General features: G+C 36.2%; 1 protein-coding gene across 1 annotated transcript in view; it reads right to left on the reverse strand.

The window, feature by feature from the left end:
* LOC140166736 (synaptotagmin-12-like) overlaps positions 1-16,552 on the reverse strand; it is a 47,383-nt gene extending 30,831 nt beyond the window's left edge. Inside the window, exons 1-2 of the mRNA XM_072190235.1 lie at positions 16,493-16,552; positions 15,119-15,381 (exon numbers count right to left, since the gene is read on the reverse strand). Coding sequence (XP_072046336.1) covers positions 15,119-15,381; positions 16,493-16,552 — 323 coding nt within the window. The remainder of the gene's footprint in view (positions 1-15,118; positions 15,382-16,492) is intronic.
* Positions 16,553-17,496: the final 944 nt, after the last annotated feature.

Raw genomic sequence — 17,496 nt, forward strand, 5'->3', positions numbered from 1 at the left:
AAGAGCAAATCAATCAGACTGCATAGGCAGGTGTGTAGAATTCTGTCTATTCCTTCCATATACCACCAATTTGAGTTCTCTTTTCTCTTTTGTCCAACAATTAATGTATTCTATTGAACATATTGGACTTTTGATCCAGTTCCAGCTCTCTCTTGTATTAAAAAAGTCTGCACAAGGTACCGAAGGAATTGTGAACATTCTAATAATGTAATCGAGGGTTCAGCACCAGAAAGCCGTAACTCACTATGACCAGCACTCAAAAAATGAGCATAAAGTTGGCTCCTTGCTTTGGCCTTCAAAAATCAATATTTCCTTCACAATGTCTTTTGTTTTCTAATGAATTTTATCATAATTATTGTATTGTATTTATATAGTGCCTTGGCGACTTTATGCTCGTTTTGTGGGAGCAGGTGATTGTGAGTTGAGGCTTTCTAGATCACAACCCTCGATGTTATGGATTCCGAGACCTGGATTTGTAATAATAAAGGAAATGATATAAGTGGAACAAAATCATAAATATGAGAAATGTACGGCTAGATTGATCTGCATAAGTGATGTTTTCTACAATTTTTATTTTGGTTGTGAATAGTACATCTATATTCATGTCGATGTCACAGTAAATGCAATTTCTAAGTAACTACTTGTTACAGTTTACAAATACGTACCGAGTTCTCTTACACTATACTTATTATGTACCATGCAAGTTTAATGGCATCTGGTGTATAAATACTAGTAAGCATTAAAACGGCTTTAATGTTGTATTGATTATTGAGACGCTGTGGGATTGATAGAATAGCGGAGTATTTAGATAATTTAATTTTTGTTACCAGTGGCTACGTTACAGTAATGTATATGTATTTGTATTACGCGATGGAATAGGATATTTTGCCACTTTATTCATAGTGACGTTACAGGTTTCATGGCGTTTAATGAATATCGACAAATGACAATGTCATAAAATGAAGTCTTCGTCAAAGAAGAGTAACAAAAACCTACAAAATCGACAAATGTTATGACACAAATTGTTGAAATGGTTTGACAAGAAGAGAGCAAACATTGGGAGTTAGGACTGTGAATTAATGTGACATTTCCGTCTTAGATCAACTAAGTGTATTCTGCAGGAACGGTTGTCAGGACCACCAGAGGTGTAGAAGTTGGCATGAGAGAAGGATGATTTGCTTGTAAAAAAGTTAGCGCACTGTCTATACCCAAATTATTGAAGAGTAAAAATGGGGCATGGGAACAATAATGGGAGCATTAATTGTGATCGATCGTGGTAGGCTATGAATGGTTATTTTGTTTTCCAAACCATGACCAACCATTAAATAAAGTCCTGTCACTAGCACATATGGATCCATGGCATGCACATGTTTTAATTTTTACAATTTTTACATATCTGGGTGTCTACTATCAAATCATTCCACTTGATCGTGCCAACTACTGCATTCTTGTCATTCCTGCCGCTCCTGCTTAACACAATAAGCCCCCAGATCGAACTACAATGTTTTATGATCGTGACATTTTTTAACACCTCGGCGAAGCAATTTTTGTAACACCTCGGTGAGACCATATTTTGTTTACTGCTCGGTGAGACACACTTTTTTAATCGTAAACTTTTGTCCATTTTCAACAATTTGTTTTTGGATCTGTTTAATAATCGATGATATCCCCAAACGTAGAAAGATTGCATACGTTAGTTGCCCTGAATCGTCGAACAAAGATTTGTTCCAATGTCTAACCTATTTGTGTGTTGAGTTGTCAGATGAGTTTCATAGACATAATAATTGAATTAAGACTGGCTGTAATTTGGTAACTTGAAGGCAAACATTGACAGCTCTCAAACAGAGGTAATTGTATACTGAAACGAACGTTTCCATGAATGTATATATCGCTGTAGGCAATAACTAACAGCTTTGTCGACAACCTGTTTTTTTTTAATTTAACATTTTGTATTAATATGGAGCTTCCACTTGAGTTCGTAATAAGAATAACGTCAAACTGAATATTCTTTGACAGGTCATATGTATGTCAATCTCCATGCGTATTTCACCGCTGACTGGATTAAACAATTTCGAAAATCTGGGAATATAATAAAACACAAACTTAGGGACTACAGCCAAATGGTTTGCTGAACTCAGTTAAGCTTTGCTGCCTTCACTGGCGGCTCAGCTTAAAGCCGTCGATACTACCATTATACCAGTTTGATGATAGGTATCAGAGTCTTCAGCAAAGCAGCATGATTGTAAACACGGGTCGGCGACTCAACCATACAACCATAATAAATTTCTTTTGTGTTCAGTAAGTAAATAACGACCCACTCATCAAGTGGTCATAAGCATGTCGGGGTCATTGCCAGATTTCTACAGGCTTTTATGGGTTTGGGCTTTGCTACATACCGGGTACCCCTTCGCTAGAATGCGTTACCGATTTCAGCGAAGCTTGGCTGAGCTCAGTGAACCATTTTGGCTGCCCAACCTCACTCTGCACATGGCATAAAACATTCTTTATTTTCTTTTAGCTCTTAATCGCTTGCATTTATATTTTTCTTCTGTCCGTTTTCTTTTTGTTACCTTTTGCAACAGTACCTGTAATGGCAGTGCGTTAAACGATGTCGGTCAAAGTTTAAAAAAAGTCTTATTAATACTCTCTAGCAGCTATGTTCATTGTTTAGACTCTGATAAAAACAGAATCCGGGGACATTTCTGTCCGGCTATTATGGGTAATTATTCAGCGTAGATGATAAACTATAATGAGGGGAAACACCGGTGTGAGGTTAAAAGCATCCTTGTGTAGAGTGTCAATTCAGGCAGCACTCAAGCGTAATTCACGTTATTAAGATCATTAAGGTGGGAAGACTCCTCGTTTACCCGGGCATATTATCTATATGCATAAAGGCAAGGTGGTATACTTTTCTCATTAGTAAATACTTAGTTTATTGTTGAGTCGCTTATACTTAAAACTAAATAGTTTGGCACAATCTCTGACACTTTATGTTACTTGTCCACCTTGGGCGATTGAAACCATGAATGCAGCTTATGCGTAATACATGGGTCTTTAGTAATGTAGACCATTTCATATCACACAGAAGTCATATTTTTGTAATCATAATAAAAGATCACTAAATTGTATTAAATATATTTTGATTGTATTACACATTCATCATTCAAAAATCACTTGTGGTCAAATGCTTATTCGTAATTATAAGGAGACGTTCTTAAATATCTGTCAACATTTTCACTTCAACTTTACTTTTTTTTGGGGGGTTCACCATGAAATACTAAAATCCCCTATCCAAGAACCACTGTGATAAAGTATTGACAATCATATGCAAAAATTGAGCTTACGATCAAGATGTCATTTTACGCCAACGAATTGGCTCAATTTGAAGGCAAACAAAGGAACGAAACGTTCAATTTGATAGCGACAAATCGCCAATCGCCATTAGCGATCGAACAATAAGACCATGAAAGTACGAGTATATTTGACAAGATCACCATCTCTGTCAATGAACTTCTTTATACCGAGACTTTTAGTATTTCAGCAATGCATTTGACGCCAGAGGCATTTGTCCCAAAAATGTACGAAAATATTTATATAAATACTGAATAAAATCGATTATAATGATTGAGGTTGAAATTAAAACAGCGTCTCTGCCTTAAAATACCATTTGCCTGGAACTAAAATATACATTCCGTTACCGTTATTTTTTGCGTTCATTTTGAAGTAGCAGAAATATTCTTATAAAATTGAATGAGCATTATGTAAGTGTCCACTTCAATAGCATTCTATACAATACACCTTTACCAAGTTCTCTATACTAAACCATAATTCGCTACAACTAGAAAAATAATTTCAAACAGGGTTGTTTAAAAGCAAAACGCACTGATATGTAACACAGTCATGCAGCTCTGATGGGGAAGTAATTACAGTATAAGAAATATTTGATAATATTTGATCGTTTGCGCAATAATCATAATGTATCAATTATACAAGCCCAATCATTAATCAAATCACGAATTGTTGTTTTCAAACCATCTAATTTCCACAAATTTTTATTATTATTATTACTATTATTTGATTATTACTCCATAAATTTACTGCCTGAATTGAAAATAAACTACTACCATTAAATATATATAATGAATTGTGTAATCTTCGGGATTGATGATAAATCATGTAAATTGTGTGAAATAAAGGAATTAACGTCCGGAAACTGACGTACCTGTATATCGCAAGTATTGTAAGATGCATAATAATAAGAATTAACGATTGATTATTCCCAAATGAGAGATAAATATCGGTATAAAGCAAATATAAATTAGGGATAGGAAATGCCAGTTCGATCTGGTAATTGGATGATATGTGAATAATTAGTCTTTAATGATGACATTAGCGTTCGGCAATGTGTTAGTATGCATACAATAAACCACGTTGTAATTTAACGGCAGGAAAGACACACCTGCCTAAAATAGAAAAGCTCCCACGTGTACTATTTGGGAGAAAGCGTTTTTCCAAAACTTGGTAATGGCATATACAGATATTACTGGTGTCCCTTGTTACATTTGGACTTAGATATATTGATCATGAATGAGAATTGTCTTTCACTCAGAGTGGACGTTTAGCCATATATACACTCGCAAGTATTCTCTTTATTTATATTATAAATATTATATTTAAAATGTGTTCTACAGGTCTTCATTATTTATAAAAAGAAGGCCGCCTGCAGGTCCCGAACCGATTTGCTATTTCACAACAGGCATGACATGTACAAGCCGGAGCGAACTGGTTCAGTCTTGCTTCATAAATGGAAAAACAGCACAATATTGTAAATAACAGCTCTAGAAATCATTTTTATTTCGATTTGTTGACTTAGGCGAAAGTTAAGTGCGAGGCGCGAGGAGATATAACTTTGAATGATTTATAAAATGTGTTACTAAAGGGAGCCATATATGGCAGTACGCCGGGCAGTACGTCTCTCCTGTACTCCCATTATTATATAGCACTATATTCCCATGAAGCACACGTTGCAAGTCTGTTATGATTACAACGGGCTACAAATTTCTGGGTTATTTGTCTTTATCAACGCCTTGCATGAAAAGTGATAGACAAGGGAGAAATTCAAAACAGTTTCTCTCTCTCGTTGAAGGGCCAAAATTTGATTAGAATTATCGAGCAGCTAAATCGGCCATGGTGTTACTCAATTGAGAGATTTTTTACACATTGGTTCCGCCATGAAAGCTTTTTCTATGTCTGACCTAGTTTTTATATAGGGAGCCAAAAATATCTGCTCTGAACGCTGATAACCCATAAAAGTTCAACCCGCGGATACTACGTACTATACAGGTCTTTCAAAATGTTCTAAATTTAAATATCTAGACTACGAGCCACTGATCCAATACAGTAGTTGTCCTCATTTGGTTATGTATGTTTAATGTGTTCAAACGAGTTTGTGAAATAAACTCCATCATAGGAATCATTTTACTGTGTTAGTCATGAGTTAATTAAGGACATTAATTGTCAGGTGGTTCTACAGCATTGCATAGCAATCTGATCCTCACGGTTGTTTGAAGGAATATAAAACTGTATTCACTTTTTAAAGAAAGTTGAACACTGATGGCGCTATTTATCTTAAATCTTACATGCATCTTAAAAAGAGGTCGACACAAGTCTGAGATACGACAGAAGTAGTCTAAAAACAGTTGCAATAGACGTTAGGTACAAATTCATTACATGTTGATCAGTTGATTAAAGTACCTATAGACATTTTGGGTTTACGAATGTATTCAAATAACTCTCATCCCTGATAAGTCGGTAAGAAAGCTTTCGACACTTCTGGTAAATGTACCAAATGAAAATCCAAAGTGCATTAACAGAAGCGTTAAAATTGAAAGACGGGCAAATGGTCAATAAAGTCAATTACACCTGTTTCCTGACTGGGATTCCCTAGGGATTCGATCTAGGCCCGTTAATTATGTTCATCACTTTGAGAGTAGTATTGTTACGTATTCAACATTAGCAAGTTGGTTTGTACTTACTCGGAGAAATGTACATTCACGTACTACATGTTGATGCTTTGTGCCTTAGTTCGGAGTGAGCGATTTGATCTTTTAGAATTTGCTTTGAGCCATGATTACCGACATTATGAGATATGTGCTATGTGTTATGTGCTATGTCTTGCGCTATTCGTTTGTTTGGGTATTTGACTGGTAAGGTATTTACACACAACTACACTTTTTGTTGAAAAGCATGTGCATATAGTCACTGTATGGAAAAAAGAAACAACAAGCTAATTTTATTAGGGTTAGTTGACGGCATAGGGATAAAAATTAAAAAAACAAGATAATTTTCAAAATGTCAAAAGGATGATGACGGGACAGAGGAATCGGCGTCACTTTGCAATTGTCAAAATTTATTTTAAAAAATCAAAATTGTCTTGAATTTTCAAGCGCGTCGAAAACTTTCAAGTTGTGACAACCAGCGACTGTTTTATTAATATTAATTTCAATGCTTCCGGATGAAAAACGTATACGATATGAGTGCGATTTCGATTCTTTAGGGACTCGCACTGTTATTACGTTAATGAGAAAGTCAGCAATTTTTCTATTCTTTATAACCTTTTAGTAACATTAAAGTTGTATCAAATATAAATTTTGCATTACTAGCTTTTAAGTATGAATTCAATTTAGTCACGTAGTGTGAGAGCGTTTCTTTTCAGAGTTCAGACAAAAGTTCTCGCTGTGTACTGAATTCTAATTGAGTGTATCTTAGTTCCCTTTGTATATCTTGCCAATGTCTGTGTGTATTTTGTGCAGAGCTCAATTTTACCCGTTGGGGATGCCGATGATGTCCTACGCCATTCATTCCTGAGTCTGCATTGAACAGATGCGAAAACAGAACTTTATTTCAATGACTTATTCAAGCATGATTATTGAAAATTCAATTAAAGAAAACATATAGAAACATTTAAACATCTATTCTGGTGTAATCCCTGTCTTTTTACTTTAAAAAATCACTCAAAGTATTAAACTACCATTATTTGTATCTGATTCAAGTCACCATAATAATTATATATATCGATTTTAATATATATTTGGCGTAAGAAATTTGTGAAGTAAAGAACCCTACAAGCTGATTTGCTCGACAAATAAATACAAAAATAATTTTAGGTTCAAAAGCCGGGTTCAAAAGTCTAATTTTTTAGGTTCAAAAGCCGGGTTCAAAAGTCTAATTTTAACTAACTTAAAAGCTTAAAACTAGCTAATATTTGGTACGAGCCTTTATATCGTTGGCACGACATTATTATTGCGGCTACAAAATCAAGAAAGAGTGACCTGCTATAGGCTACTTAGTATCATCTTACAATGTCAAAAATAGTGTACAATGAGGTCTTTTAATAACGATGAACCGTTATCATATGTATAATTTGATAAAGAATATTGAAATATTCTAGGAAATAAAAGCATGTGTAACGAAAAACGAAACAGCCTGAGGTGTTTGTCGCACCTGCACCTGTCTATTGCAACGGCTTTAGCTTCAATTTCAGTTTTATGTGGTGCATTTACGGAGATTAGTTTCACATATCTAAGATTGTTGCTCCAACCTCAATGATATTGATGGAGGCAGGCCTATGCATGAATGTTCACTGAAACTTTCAACTGCGTTTGTGTCGACGGTGTTGACTCATTTAGTGTCATTTTATGGATAATTATTAGATAAAAGTAGATTTTCATTTTTGCTGGTTAAAAGATCAAGAAATTATGACAGCCACGCTGATGTTATCAGCAGTATAGTGGGCAATGTGCAAGTGTGCGAGTGTTTTTAATAGCCCTATCACAACTTTCTGTTCAGAAGTTTACACTACACTATCTCCATCACGCCAATGGAACACCGATGTTATTATACCATTGCCAAAGAAAGGTAACCTATCTATGATAACTAACTATAGAGGCATATCACTCATGTCCATAGCTGCTAAAGTCTACAATAAGATCCTTTTAAGCCGAATCCGGCCTCATGTAGACCCCTGCTGAGAAGCAACCAGGCTGGTTTAACACCAGGACGTAGCTATGCACAGCAGTGTTATATTATGAGACAAATATTATGGAAGGCTTTAACGAATACCAGCTCCCCTTGACAGTTACCTTCGTTGACTTCAAGAAGGCATTTGATTCCATCAACAGAACAGTAATGTTCTCAACATTGCGTCACTACGGCATTCCAAGCAATTTGGTCAGTGCCATAAAGGTACTTTACAGTAACTCCAGTAGTGCGCAGTTATGGTTGACAGAGACATCTCTGAACCCTTCGATGTAACAACAGGAGTCCTGTAAGGCGATGAATTGGGTCCCTTTCTCTTTATCATCCTTGTTGACTACCTTTTGGGAAAGGCGTCTGGACCAGACTCCGGAGTTGTGACCTGTCCTCGTCGATCAAGAAGATATCCGGCCAAATTGCGACGATATCGCTCTCCTTGCGTCTTCCACCCCTCGGGCATGGTCTCAGCTTTCCAGGACCGCTAATGCCGCAGCAGACCTTTGACTTATAATGAGCGCACCCAAAACAGAGTATATGACCATCATCTGTCAACCCCAGCCTCCTCTCCAAGTGTACGGAAACCCCATTAAGCATGTAACCGACTTCAGATACCCAGGCTCCATGATGGGGTCCAGTGCTAGTGACCTGAAAGTCGGAAAGCTCTTGCTTGGACAGCCTTCTGGAAATTAGAGCAAGCGTGGAAAAGTCCTACCATCCCAATTTCCATCAAGGTTAAACTGTTTCACACAACCTGCGTCACAGTTTTACTATACGGGTGTGAGTCGTGGGTTATCTCTAAGGATATGGAAAATAAAATCAACTTTCATTCGACAATTTGATACCATTATGCCTTACAGCAAAATGTGCACAAACACGAAACACCCAGAGGAACGTTAACATTGTCAGGTTTCTTTTTTGAATTTGAGTTTCAATTTGAAGTTTAGTTCAATAATAAGGTAATCGTTGAACGATTTTCTCAAGCTACAGTTTTATGACGATATGAGTAAAATCATGGGAATACAGTTTCATTGCGTATATCGCGGTGAAACTCAATTTATCACCTGCAGAAAGAAAGTTTCAGGCCGGGTCAAAGGTCAGGTTTTTCCCGGGTAACTAGCTTTGGCCAATGGCGTGATTCGTTGGTGCGTTTGTGGGGTCCAATCACGGTTGTCGGTATTGCGTGCTCGACGCCATGCTTGTGTGCGAGAATGTCATTCTCTGTCGATGAAGCATTGGAGGAAGATCGGTGAAAAATTTTCTCCCACCCACCACACCCATTAATGGTGGAGGCAGGGAATATATTGATTGAAGATATTATTCATATTTAAAACAAATCTGAAATACTTTCCAGTATTAGTAGAAGAATTATCATTGTCATAGATGAGGCTTCGTGAATAGGTAGAGTGGGTATTTATTATTATTAATAGTCGAGTAACAAAGCCAACCAAGCAGATATATTCACCACAAAATGATGGCAATGTTACTCGATACTTATAGTATAATTGATACATGAAGTGCGTGAGAGGCAGTTTTTCTGTCCGAATTTTTGATATTTAATGTAATAGTGTAGTTCTTACATTAACTTAACCAGTTATTTCAAAACAATCATTATTTTCTGTCAGGTAATCTTCCTGAAGAGCAATTATGGCTTCAGTAGTCTAGTGAAGCACGCTATGTATTTATATGGAAAACGAAGGTTTCAGCCAGTCAATGTTTGCTTTTTTTTATTGAGATCATGCTTTGATCAATTATCTTTATATTTGAAGGCCTCAGCTTTGCTAAGACCGCGGCATTTTAGTGAGCAACCGGCTCTATAGGTAATCACGAATGGAGCTCACCACGTATTTTCATACAGGGTAAAGTTGTCTCCTTAATATTTATCTGGGCTTTTTATGAGTCAACTTACATGGACTCCAGGATGTCCCGGCGGAGTTCGTCATGAGGTATATTCACATCAACAAAGTTGTCTCTTGCTTGCTTTGCCCTTTTGCTACTTCTAGGTAACCACCAGAAAAGTATAGTACCAGCAATCGCTTGGTCCAATTTTTTGGCTTTTTATGAGTCAACTTAGTTGTCTCTTGCTTGCTTTGCCCTTTTGCTACTTTTTAGGTATCCACCAGAAAAGTATAGTACCAGCAATCAATTGTCCAATTTTGGGCTGCTTGTGTAATGGCTGATTCCAGTTTTCTTTGCTAACAGACATTTGGTAAATAAATTCACTGATCTTTGTCTAATGTCGACATGAGTCGCAAATGGTTGTCAACGTGTTGTTTTATTTCTGTCTGGGGATAAAGCATTTGATAGTAATTACGCGCAAATAAACAAACACTGTTTGTTTATTTTTTTTTAACCTGGATATCTCATACATTACGATACAAGTGCCTTACATAATATATACAATTTTACCGCCCTTTATACAGGCATATTATTGATGGTAGTAACTCATTGAGTCTAACTGTGTCTATATTCCATATAGCATATAGTGAGACTGTTGTCATGCGATATGTTCAGGTGGTCACCTCATCAGTAACAGATAGGAAACCTGACGGAGCTGACAGTGTTTGACAAGAATAAACAAAATACTTGTATTTTGGCATAATTATCACCATGGATAAAATATTAAGAAAGTAATCAAATGACTTCGAAAACTTAAAAAAAATAAATATTAATTCAAACGATGTGTGTTATTTCATATCTTTATATAACGTGCGTTGAATCAAATGCCATCCAAAATGTGCACAAACACGAAACACCCAGAGGAACGTTAACATTGTCAGGTTTCTTTTTTGAATTTGAGTTTCAATTTGAAGTTTAGTTCAATAATAAGGTAATCGTTGAACGATTTTCTCAAGCTACAGTTTTATGACGATATGAGTAAAATCATGGGAATACAGTTTCATTGCGTATATCGCGGTGAAACTCAATTTATCACCTGCAGAAAGAAAGTTTCAGGCCGGGTCAAAGGTCAGGTTTTTCCCGGGTAACTAGCTTTGGCCAATGGCGTGATTCGTTGGTGCGTTTGTGGGGTCCAATCACGGTTGTCGGTATTGCGTGCTCGACGCCATGCTTGTGTGCGAGAATGTCATTCTCTGTCGATGAAGCATTGGAGGAAGATCGGTGAAAAATTTTCTCCCACCCACCACACCCATTAATGGTGGAGGCAGGGAATATATTGATTGAAGATATTATTCATATTTAAAACAAATCTGAAATACTTTCCAGTATTAGTAGAAGAATTATCATTGTCATAGATGAGGCTTCGTGAATAGGTAGAGTGGGTATTTATTATTATTAATAGTCGAGTAACAAAGCCAACCAAGCAGATATATTCACCACAAAATGATGGCAATGTTACTCGATACTTATAGTATAATTGATACATGAAGTGCGTGAGAGGCAGTTTTTCTGTCCGAATTTTTGATATTTAATGTAATAGTGTAGTTCTTACATTAACTTAACCAGTTATTTCAAAACAATCATTATTTTCTGTCAGGTAATCTTCCTGAAGAGCAATTATGGCTTCAGTAGTCTAGTGAAGCACGCTATGTATTTATATGGAAAACGAAGGTTTCAGCCAGTCAATGTTTGCTTTTTTATTGAGATCATGCTTTGATCAATTATCTTTATATTTGAAGGCCTCAGCTTTGCTAAGACCGCGGCATTTTAGTGAGCAACCGGCTCTATAGGTAATCACGAATGGAGCTCACCACGTATTTTCATACAGGGTAAAGTTGTCTCCTTAATATTTATCTGGGCTTTTTATGAGTCAACTTACATGGACTCCAGGATGTCCCGGCGGAGTTCGTCATGAGGTATATTCACATCAACAAAGTTGTCTCTTGCTTGCTTTGCCCTTTTGCTACTTCTAGGTAACCACCAGAAAAGTATAGTACCAGCAATCGCTTGGTCCAATTTTTTTTTGCTTTTTATGAGTCAACTTAGTTGTCTCTTGCTTGCTTTGCCCTTTTGCTACTTTTAGGTATCCACCAGAAAAGTATAGTACCAGCAATCAATTGTCCAATTTTGGGCTGCTTGTGTAATGGCTGATTCCAGTTTTCTTTGCTAACAGACATTTGGTAAATAAATTCACTGATCTTTGTCTAATGTCGACATGAGTCGCAAATGGTTGTCAACGTGTTGTTTTATTTCTGTCTGGGGATAAAGCATTTGATAGTAAATACGCGCAAATAAACAAACACTGTTTGTTTATTTTTTTTTTTAACCTGGATATCTCATACATTACGATACAAGTGCCTTACATAATATATACAATTTTACCGCCCTTTATACAGGCATATTATTGATGGTAGTAACTCATTGAGTCTAACTGTGTCTATATTCCATATAGCATATAGTGAGACTGTTGTCATGCGATATGTTCAGGTGGTCACCTCATCAGTAACAGATAGGAAACCTGACGGAGCTGACAGTGTTTGACAAGAATAAACAAAATACTTGTATTTTGGCATAATTATCACCATGGATAAAATATTAAGAAAGTAATCAAATGACTTCGAAAACTTAAAACAAATAAATATTAATTCAAACGATGTGTGTTATTTCATATCTTTATATAACGTGCGTTGAATCAAATGCCATCCAATGAGGACAATTAGTAGAGCAATAACCCCCGATTATAAATCACCATTGCATGTTTTGTTATTGTTTCAGGTAATTACGATACATATTGGTCTTAAGTCGGTTCTTGAGACATCTTCAAATAAACACCACAGCTTAATCACTTTGAACATGACGAACAGACAAAATAAGCCTCTTTTTACATGCGCACAGGCAGCTCTTGCCATCTCCTTTTCTACCTGTCCGTAAAATTGAAAAACCTCGAACCCTGATACGCGATATGTCACTTCCGCTGTATTTGAAGTATTTATACTCTCCAATCTCAGAAAACCTTAGGGCGTTCAAACATCAACACAGGCTATCAATTTCCACTGACGGGAGGTCATCGCTGAAAAGCAAATACCGCCCTTGCAATGGATTATATGTACTGAAGTATGGATACTTGTATTTGCAAAGATTATTAGTTACGGGCAGGGCCGGATTTACCTTTTTGGGGGCCCTGGGCCAGGTCAAAATTTGGAGGCCCCCAAACGCACCTTGAGGAAGGCATGTGCACTCGAGTGGCCAAGTTTTTAGATTTTACTAGGACATTTGCGCGTGAAGCGCCCGCAAAAATTTCAATTTTAGACTATTTTATCAACCCAAATTAAAGATGAATTTTGCTATATAATTTTGCAATTTTTGTACCCTATTTTGTCCCAAAACATGGTGTTTTCCGGCTAAAATGGAAGATGCACACTGCACAGGGCAATTTTGGGGCCCCTAATAATTGAAAATCCGGCCCTGGTTACGGGGTTGATTAATTAAGTTGAGTAATTAACTTGTCATTACTAATTTTGGCCCGATCAACACAGGCTTGGAAATCAACACAGACTTTAAATTTACACTGCTGAGAGGTCATCGCTGAAAAGCAAATACCGCCCTTGTAATGAGTTATCTGTACTGAAGTATGGATACTTATATTTGCAAAGATTATTGGTTTATGGGTTGATTAACCAAGTTGATTAATTAACTTTTTACTGATTTTGGCCCTATATGTTAGCATATATATTAATTTAAACAAGTTGGACTCAAACTCAAACATATTAATTTAGCTGTCCCAACATTTCATTTTGTCATTTCATTACAAATACCTTAAGTACTTTTAAGTACTTTTAAGTACTTAAAAGTACTTAAGGTATTTGAAAGTACTTAAAAAAAAACCTTAAAATTCATCATCTCACAAATCAGAAAAAATGCTAACTAGGATCTCTAGTTTCAAATGTACATGATGTATGAGGGCTCTTTTTACTTGCGCATGGACAGCTCTTGCCATTTCCTTTTCTACCTGTCCGTAAATTTCAAAAACCTCGAACCCAATTATTAGAAGTTCTGACAGAGTGTCCAATGCATTTCCACAGCCTCCAGGCAATACAAATAAAACAGAACATCATATTTCAAGGACAAACTTCAATTGTGTGCACTCTTTACGTTTTAATATACCTACACTACTAGGATGTCACACATGCTCATCTATCTGCATGGAGACAGTTCTTTGACCTCAATATATACTGCGCCAATAAAATATCCTTACACTTGGAAAAATAGTCTCAATTTCAAAACTGAACAATATTGGGGCAAATTTGTTTTTTCAATAGATGCACCATATAATCCTGCACATTTTGACACCACGTTGAATCCAATGTGACCTCAAGAAGTAAAGTTACAAGCAATTGAATAGACGAAGGTCCAGTTTTAAAAGTGACAAATTGGCCTATACAAGGTGCAAAAAGATTCCAACAAGCGACAACACAGTTTCTTCAATGAAGCGTTATTTAAAGCAGTTTTTATTTCAGTTTTTACTTCTCTGTACTTTTCATCACTTTCAGTTTATTTGTCAGTTCTTTTGTTTTTTAGTTTTCTTTTGTTCCTTTTGTTTTAAATTAAAGCCAAATGCATAAATTAGCCATTCACCACTCTCAGACCAGATGTCTAGTCTGTGGAGTTTTGAATAGGCCAGTTTGTCACTTTTAAAACGGGACCTTCGTCTAATCAAATGCTTGTAACTTTTCTTCTTGAAGTCACATTGGATTCAATGTGGTGTCATAATGTGCAGGATTAAATAGTGCATCTATTAAGAAAAATAATTTACCCCAATACTGTTTAGTTCGGAAGTTGTGATTATTTTTCCAAGTGTAAGGATACTTTATTGGCGCAGTATATATGTACATCATTGAATGACCGAGGAGTGTGTTGGGTACAAATAATTGTATTCCACCACTTCGTATTTCAGCTATGTTTGTTGGCTGGGAATTACTGGCTTTGGAAATGAGACAAGTGTAGCACATAGTGGTGTAGAACAACTTAACTACTTCCTCCTACTTATCCGTTACCTAAAGGCTCTTGGACAGATGATTCTATTTAAATGTAACAGAACTAAAATATTAAATTCAGTAGCGCCTCTAATATGTGCACTGTCCAGTTTTGATAAACCTCCGAACAGCCTATACTATTTCCTTCAACTTACCCGTTCGTGAAAGGCTCTTGGACAGATGATTCCGATGTAACAGAACTAAGGGATTCACTAGAGTAGCATCTGACAAGCTTACGAATGTCCAAATCATCTTCGATTGTATTCTCATTCAGTTCCAAATCCCCGTCTCCTTCCGGCCAGTTATTACGAGACTCATTGGCTGCAGCAGATATTGCTTTTTCGGCCTTGGCAAAAATGTTCTCATATTGTATAAATTGACCAGTTTCTTCGACGGGTATCTCTGTCGTATGGTTTACCTGTAAAGAAAGTGAAACAGGATTGTTAAATATTATGACTATTGCTTACACGTAGTTGAACATGTCAATCACTTTTTCACACTCAAATTGTAGTGAGCAACGTTACAAGATGGTGGTTACATTAAGGAGCAGGGATAGCAATTAAGCACACATTCATAAAGTACTTCATGTGTCATTGCCATTGTAATAGAATAACCTCTTAGAGCAAACTAAATATTAATTGGTTTTCTCTGTCAACCACCAAACTGAATTCAAAACTTTGTCGGTTTAATGCAATTTTGTCTCAACCTACAGTAAAATACAGTACTTTTACGTAGACTTCTCCGTAGTCTACTTGCCCATCGTACATACACTTGTTATTACATTGATACATAAAACACTGATTTATATTAATTAATTTTTTTGTGATCATAACCCCGGGCCATACACCCTCTGTTTGCCAGCTCCACAACTGGACAACTAAAATTGGCTATGAATTAATGCATTTGGATCTGGCTTGTGATTGGTCGCCTCAGATCGTGTGATGATTTAGTCTTCCGGGCCCGTGCAAATACCACTAACTACAACGTAACTATCTGTGGAATTTGCGGCGCTTTGTGTAGGCGCGAAAGTTAAACTCTCACTTAGTGCATTGGAAGTACGTATGCTTGGATCTTGTGGTTAGATCTTGCGGATTAATAACAATTAGATGGCTGGCGAGTATGATTGACAGTGTGTTTTGGACAAAAACCCAGGCAAAGTCATGCTCAAAGTAATAATTAGTAACATATTTTTGAAGTGTGACATATATTTTTGCAAGGCTATGTAGAAGCTTATGACCTGATTATGTAGGTAAACTTTATTTAGCCCATACAAATTTGTACGGTGCACACGATGTCAAAACCTTCCAGCAGGAAGATGATAAGAGTGCTTGGGTACGGATGTACAGAGCCAAGATGAAGAAATGGAATGCTATGTAAACTATACACGGAATTTGCAATGAGTTTGAAGGAAACGGTACCGACGTTTTATGGAGATTTTGAGTTCTTTGCCTCACTACCAAAGCCAGTGCCTTATTGAGGATGTTGTAAACTCACAATGAGATTAACCAATGTCATTCTATCGACGGTACCAAACACGAATCTGTAATATTTGAAAATCTTGAAGCCAGAGTATTGAGGAATGTCACCATTGTACACAACGTCGTTTTATGCTACACTCTTATAACGATCTACTCATTTTTTTAATTGAAACTTGTCAAACTTGACCGTGGAAACTATTCAGATGGGGATATAACAGATTTCGCTTCAATATTAACATATTTCTCAAAATTAATCGGATATTCTTATCAAAATTACAACAAACTCATCAAAATTGTCTTGAATGTATAGGTTCTTGTCAAAAATTACCCAAATTTGAGTAGTTTGTCATGTCATTCGTGCGATATATAAATAAAAACCAAATGTGCTGATCTAAATACCAAAATCACAAATGGTCGAGAGCTTCAACGTTACTAATTCTAAAGAATTAAAGCGCGTACCGTGAAAACTAAAATTATTATAACTTTTCATATAATAAATAAGCATTTGTGAATTACTCGACATAGATGTAGACACTTTTAAACTTGTATTTTAGTTGTTTTGGCCTATAGGTAAGAACGAAGAATGAAAAAAATATCATGTTTCTGTTATTCAAATACTCTTACAAGATACCTGTATGATAAAGCCGCTGTTTTCTCTCTGTATGTTTATTTAGAAAACAGTATAACGGACACTGTTTCAGATGGCAAACATATAGCGAAGATTACGGTTATAAAGAGGAATAGAAAAATAAGTGTCTAATTAACTGAAGTTAACATTTAATAATCTGTAAGCTCCTACAGTAAGGTCAAAAACTCTCCAAAACACTAAACGTAGATTTTCTATTTACACACGACATTCAAATTTGATAAAGTTCGATTTAACGCATTTTGAGTAATAACAAAAAAGTTCAAGACGAGACATACTTTTAAAAAGGGATCACCAACATGTAATACAATAACATTGCTATTTTAAATGGTATAATGTTTTTTTAACAAATCCATTAGTCGCTGAAATGTTAACATTTCGGTTGATTTTCACCACGGTTCAACGGCTC

Source organism: Amphiura filiformis, chromosome 12 (genome assembly GCF_039555335.1).
Source record: "Amphiura filiformis chromosome 12, Afil_fr2py, whole genome shotgun sequence".
NCBI lineage: Eukaryota > Metazoa > Echinodermata > Ophiuroidea > Amphilepidida > Amphiuridae > Amphiura > Amphiura filiformis.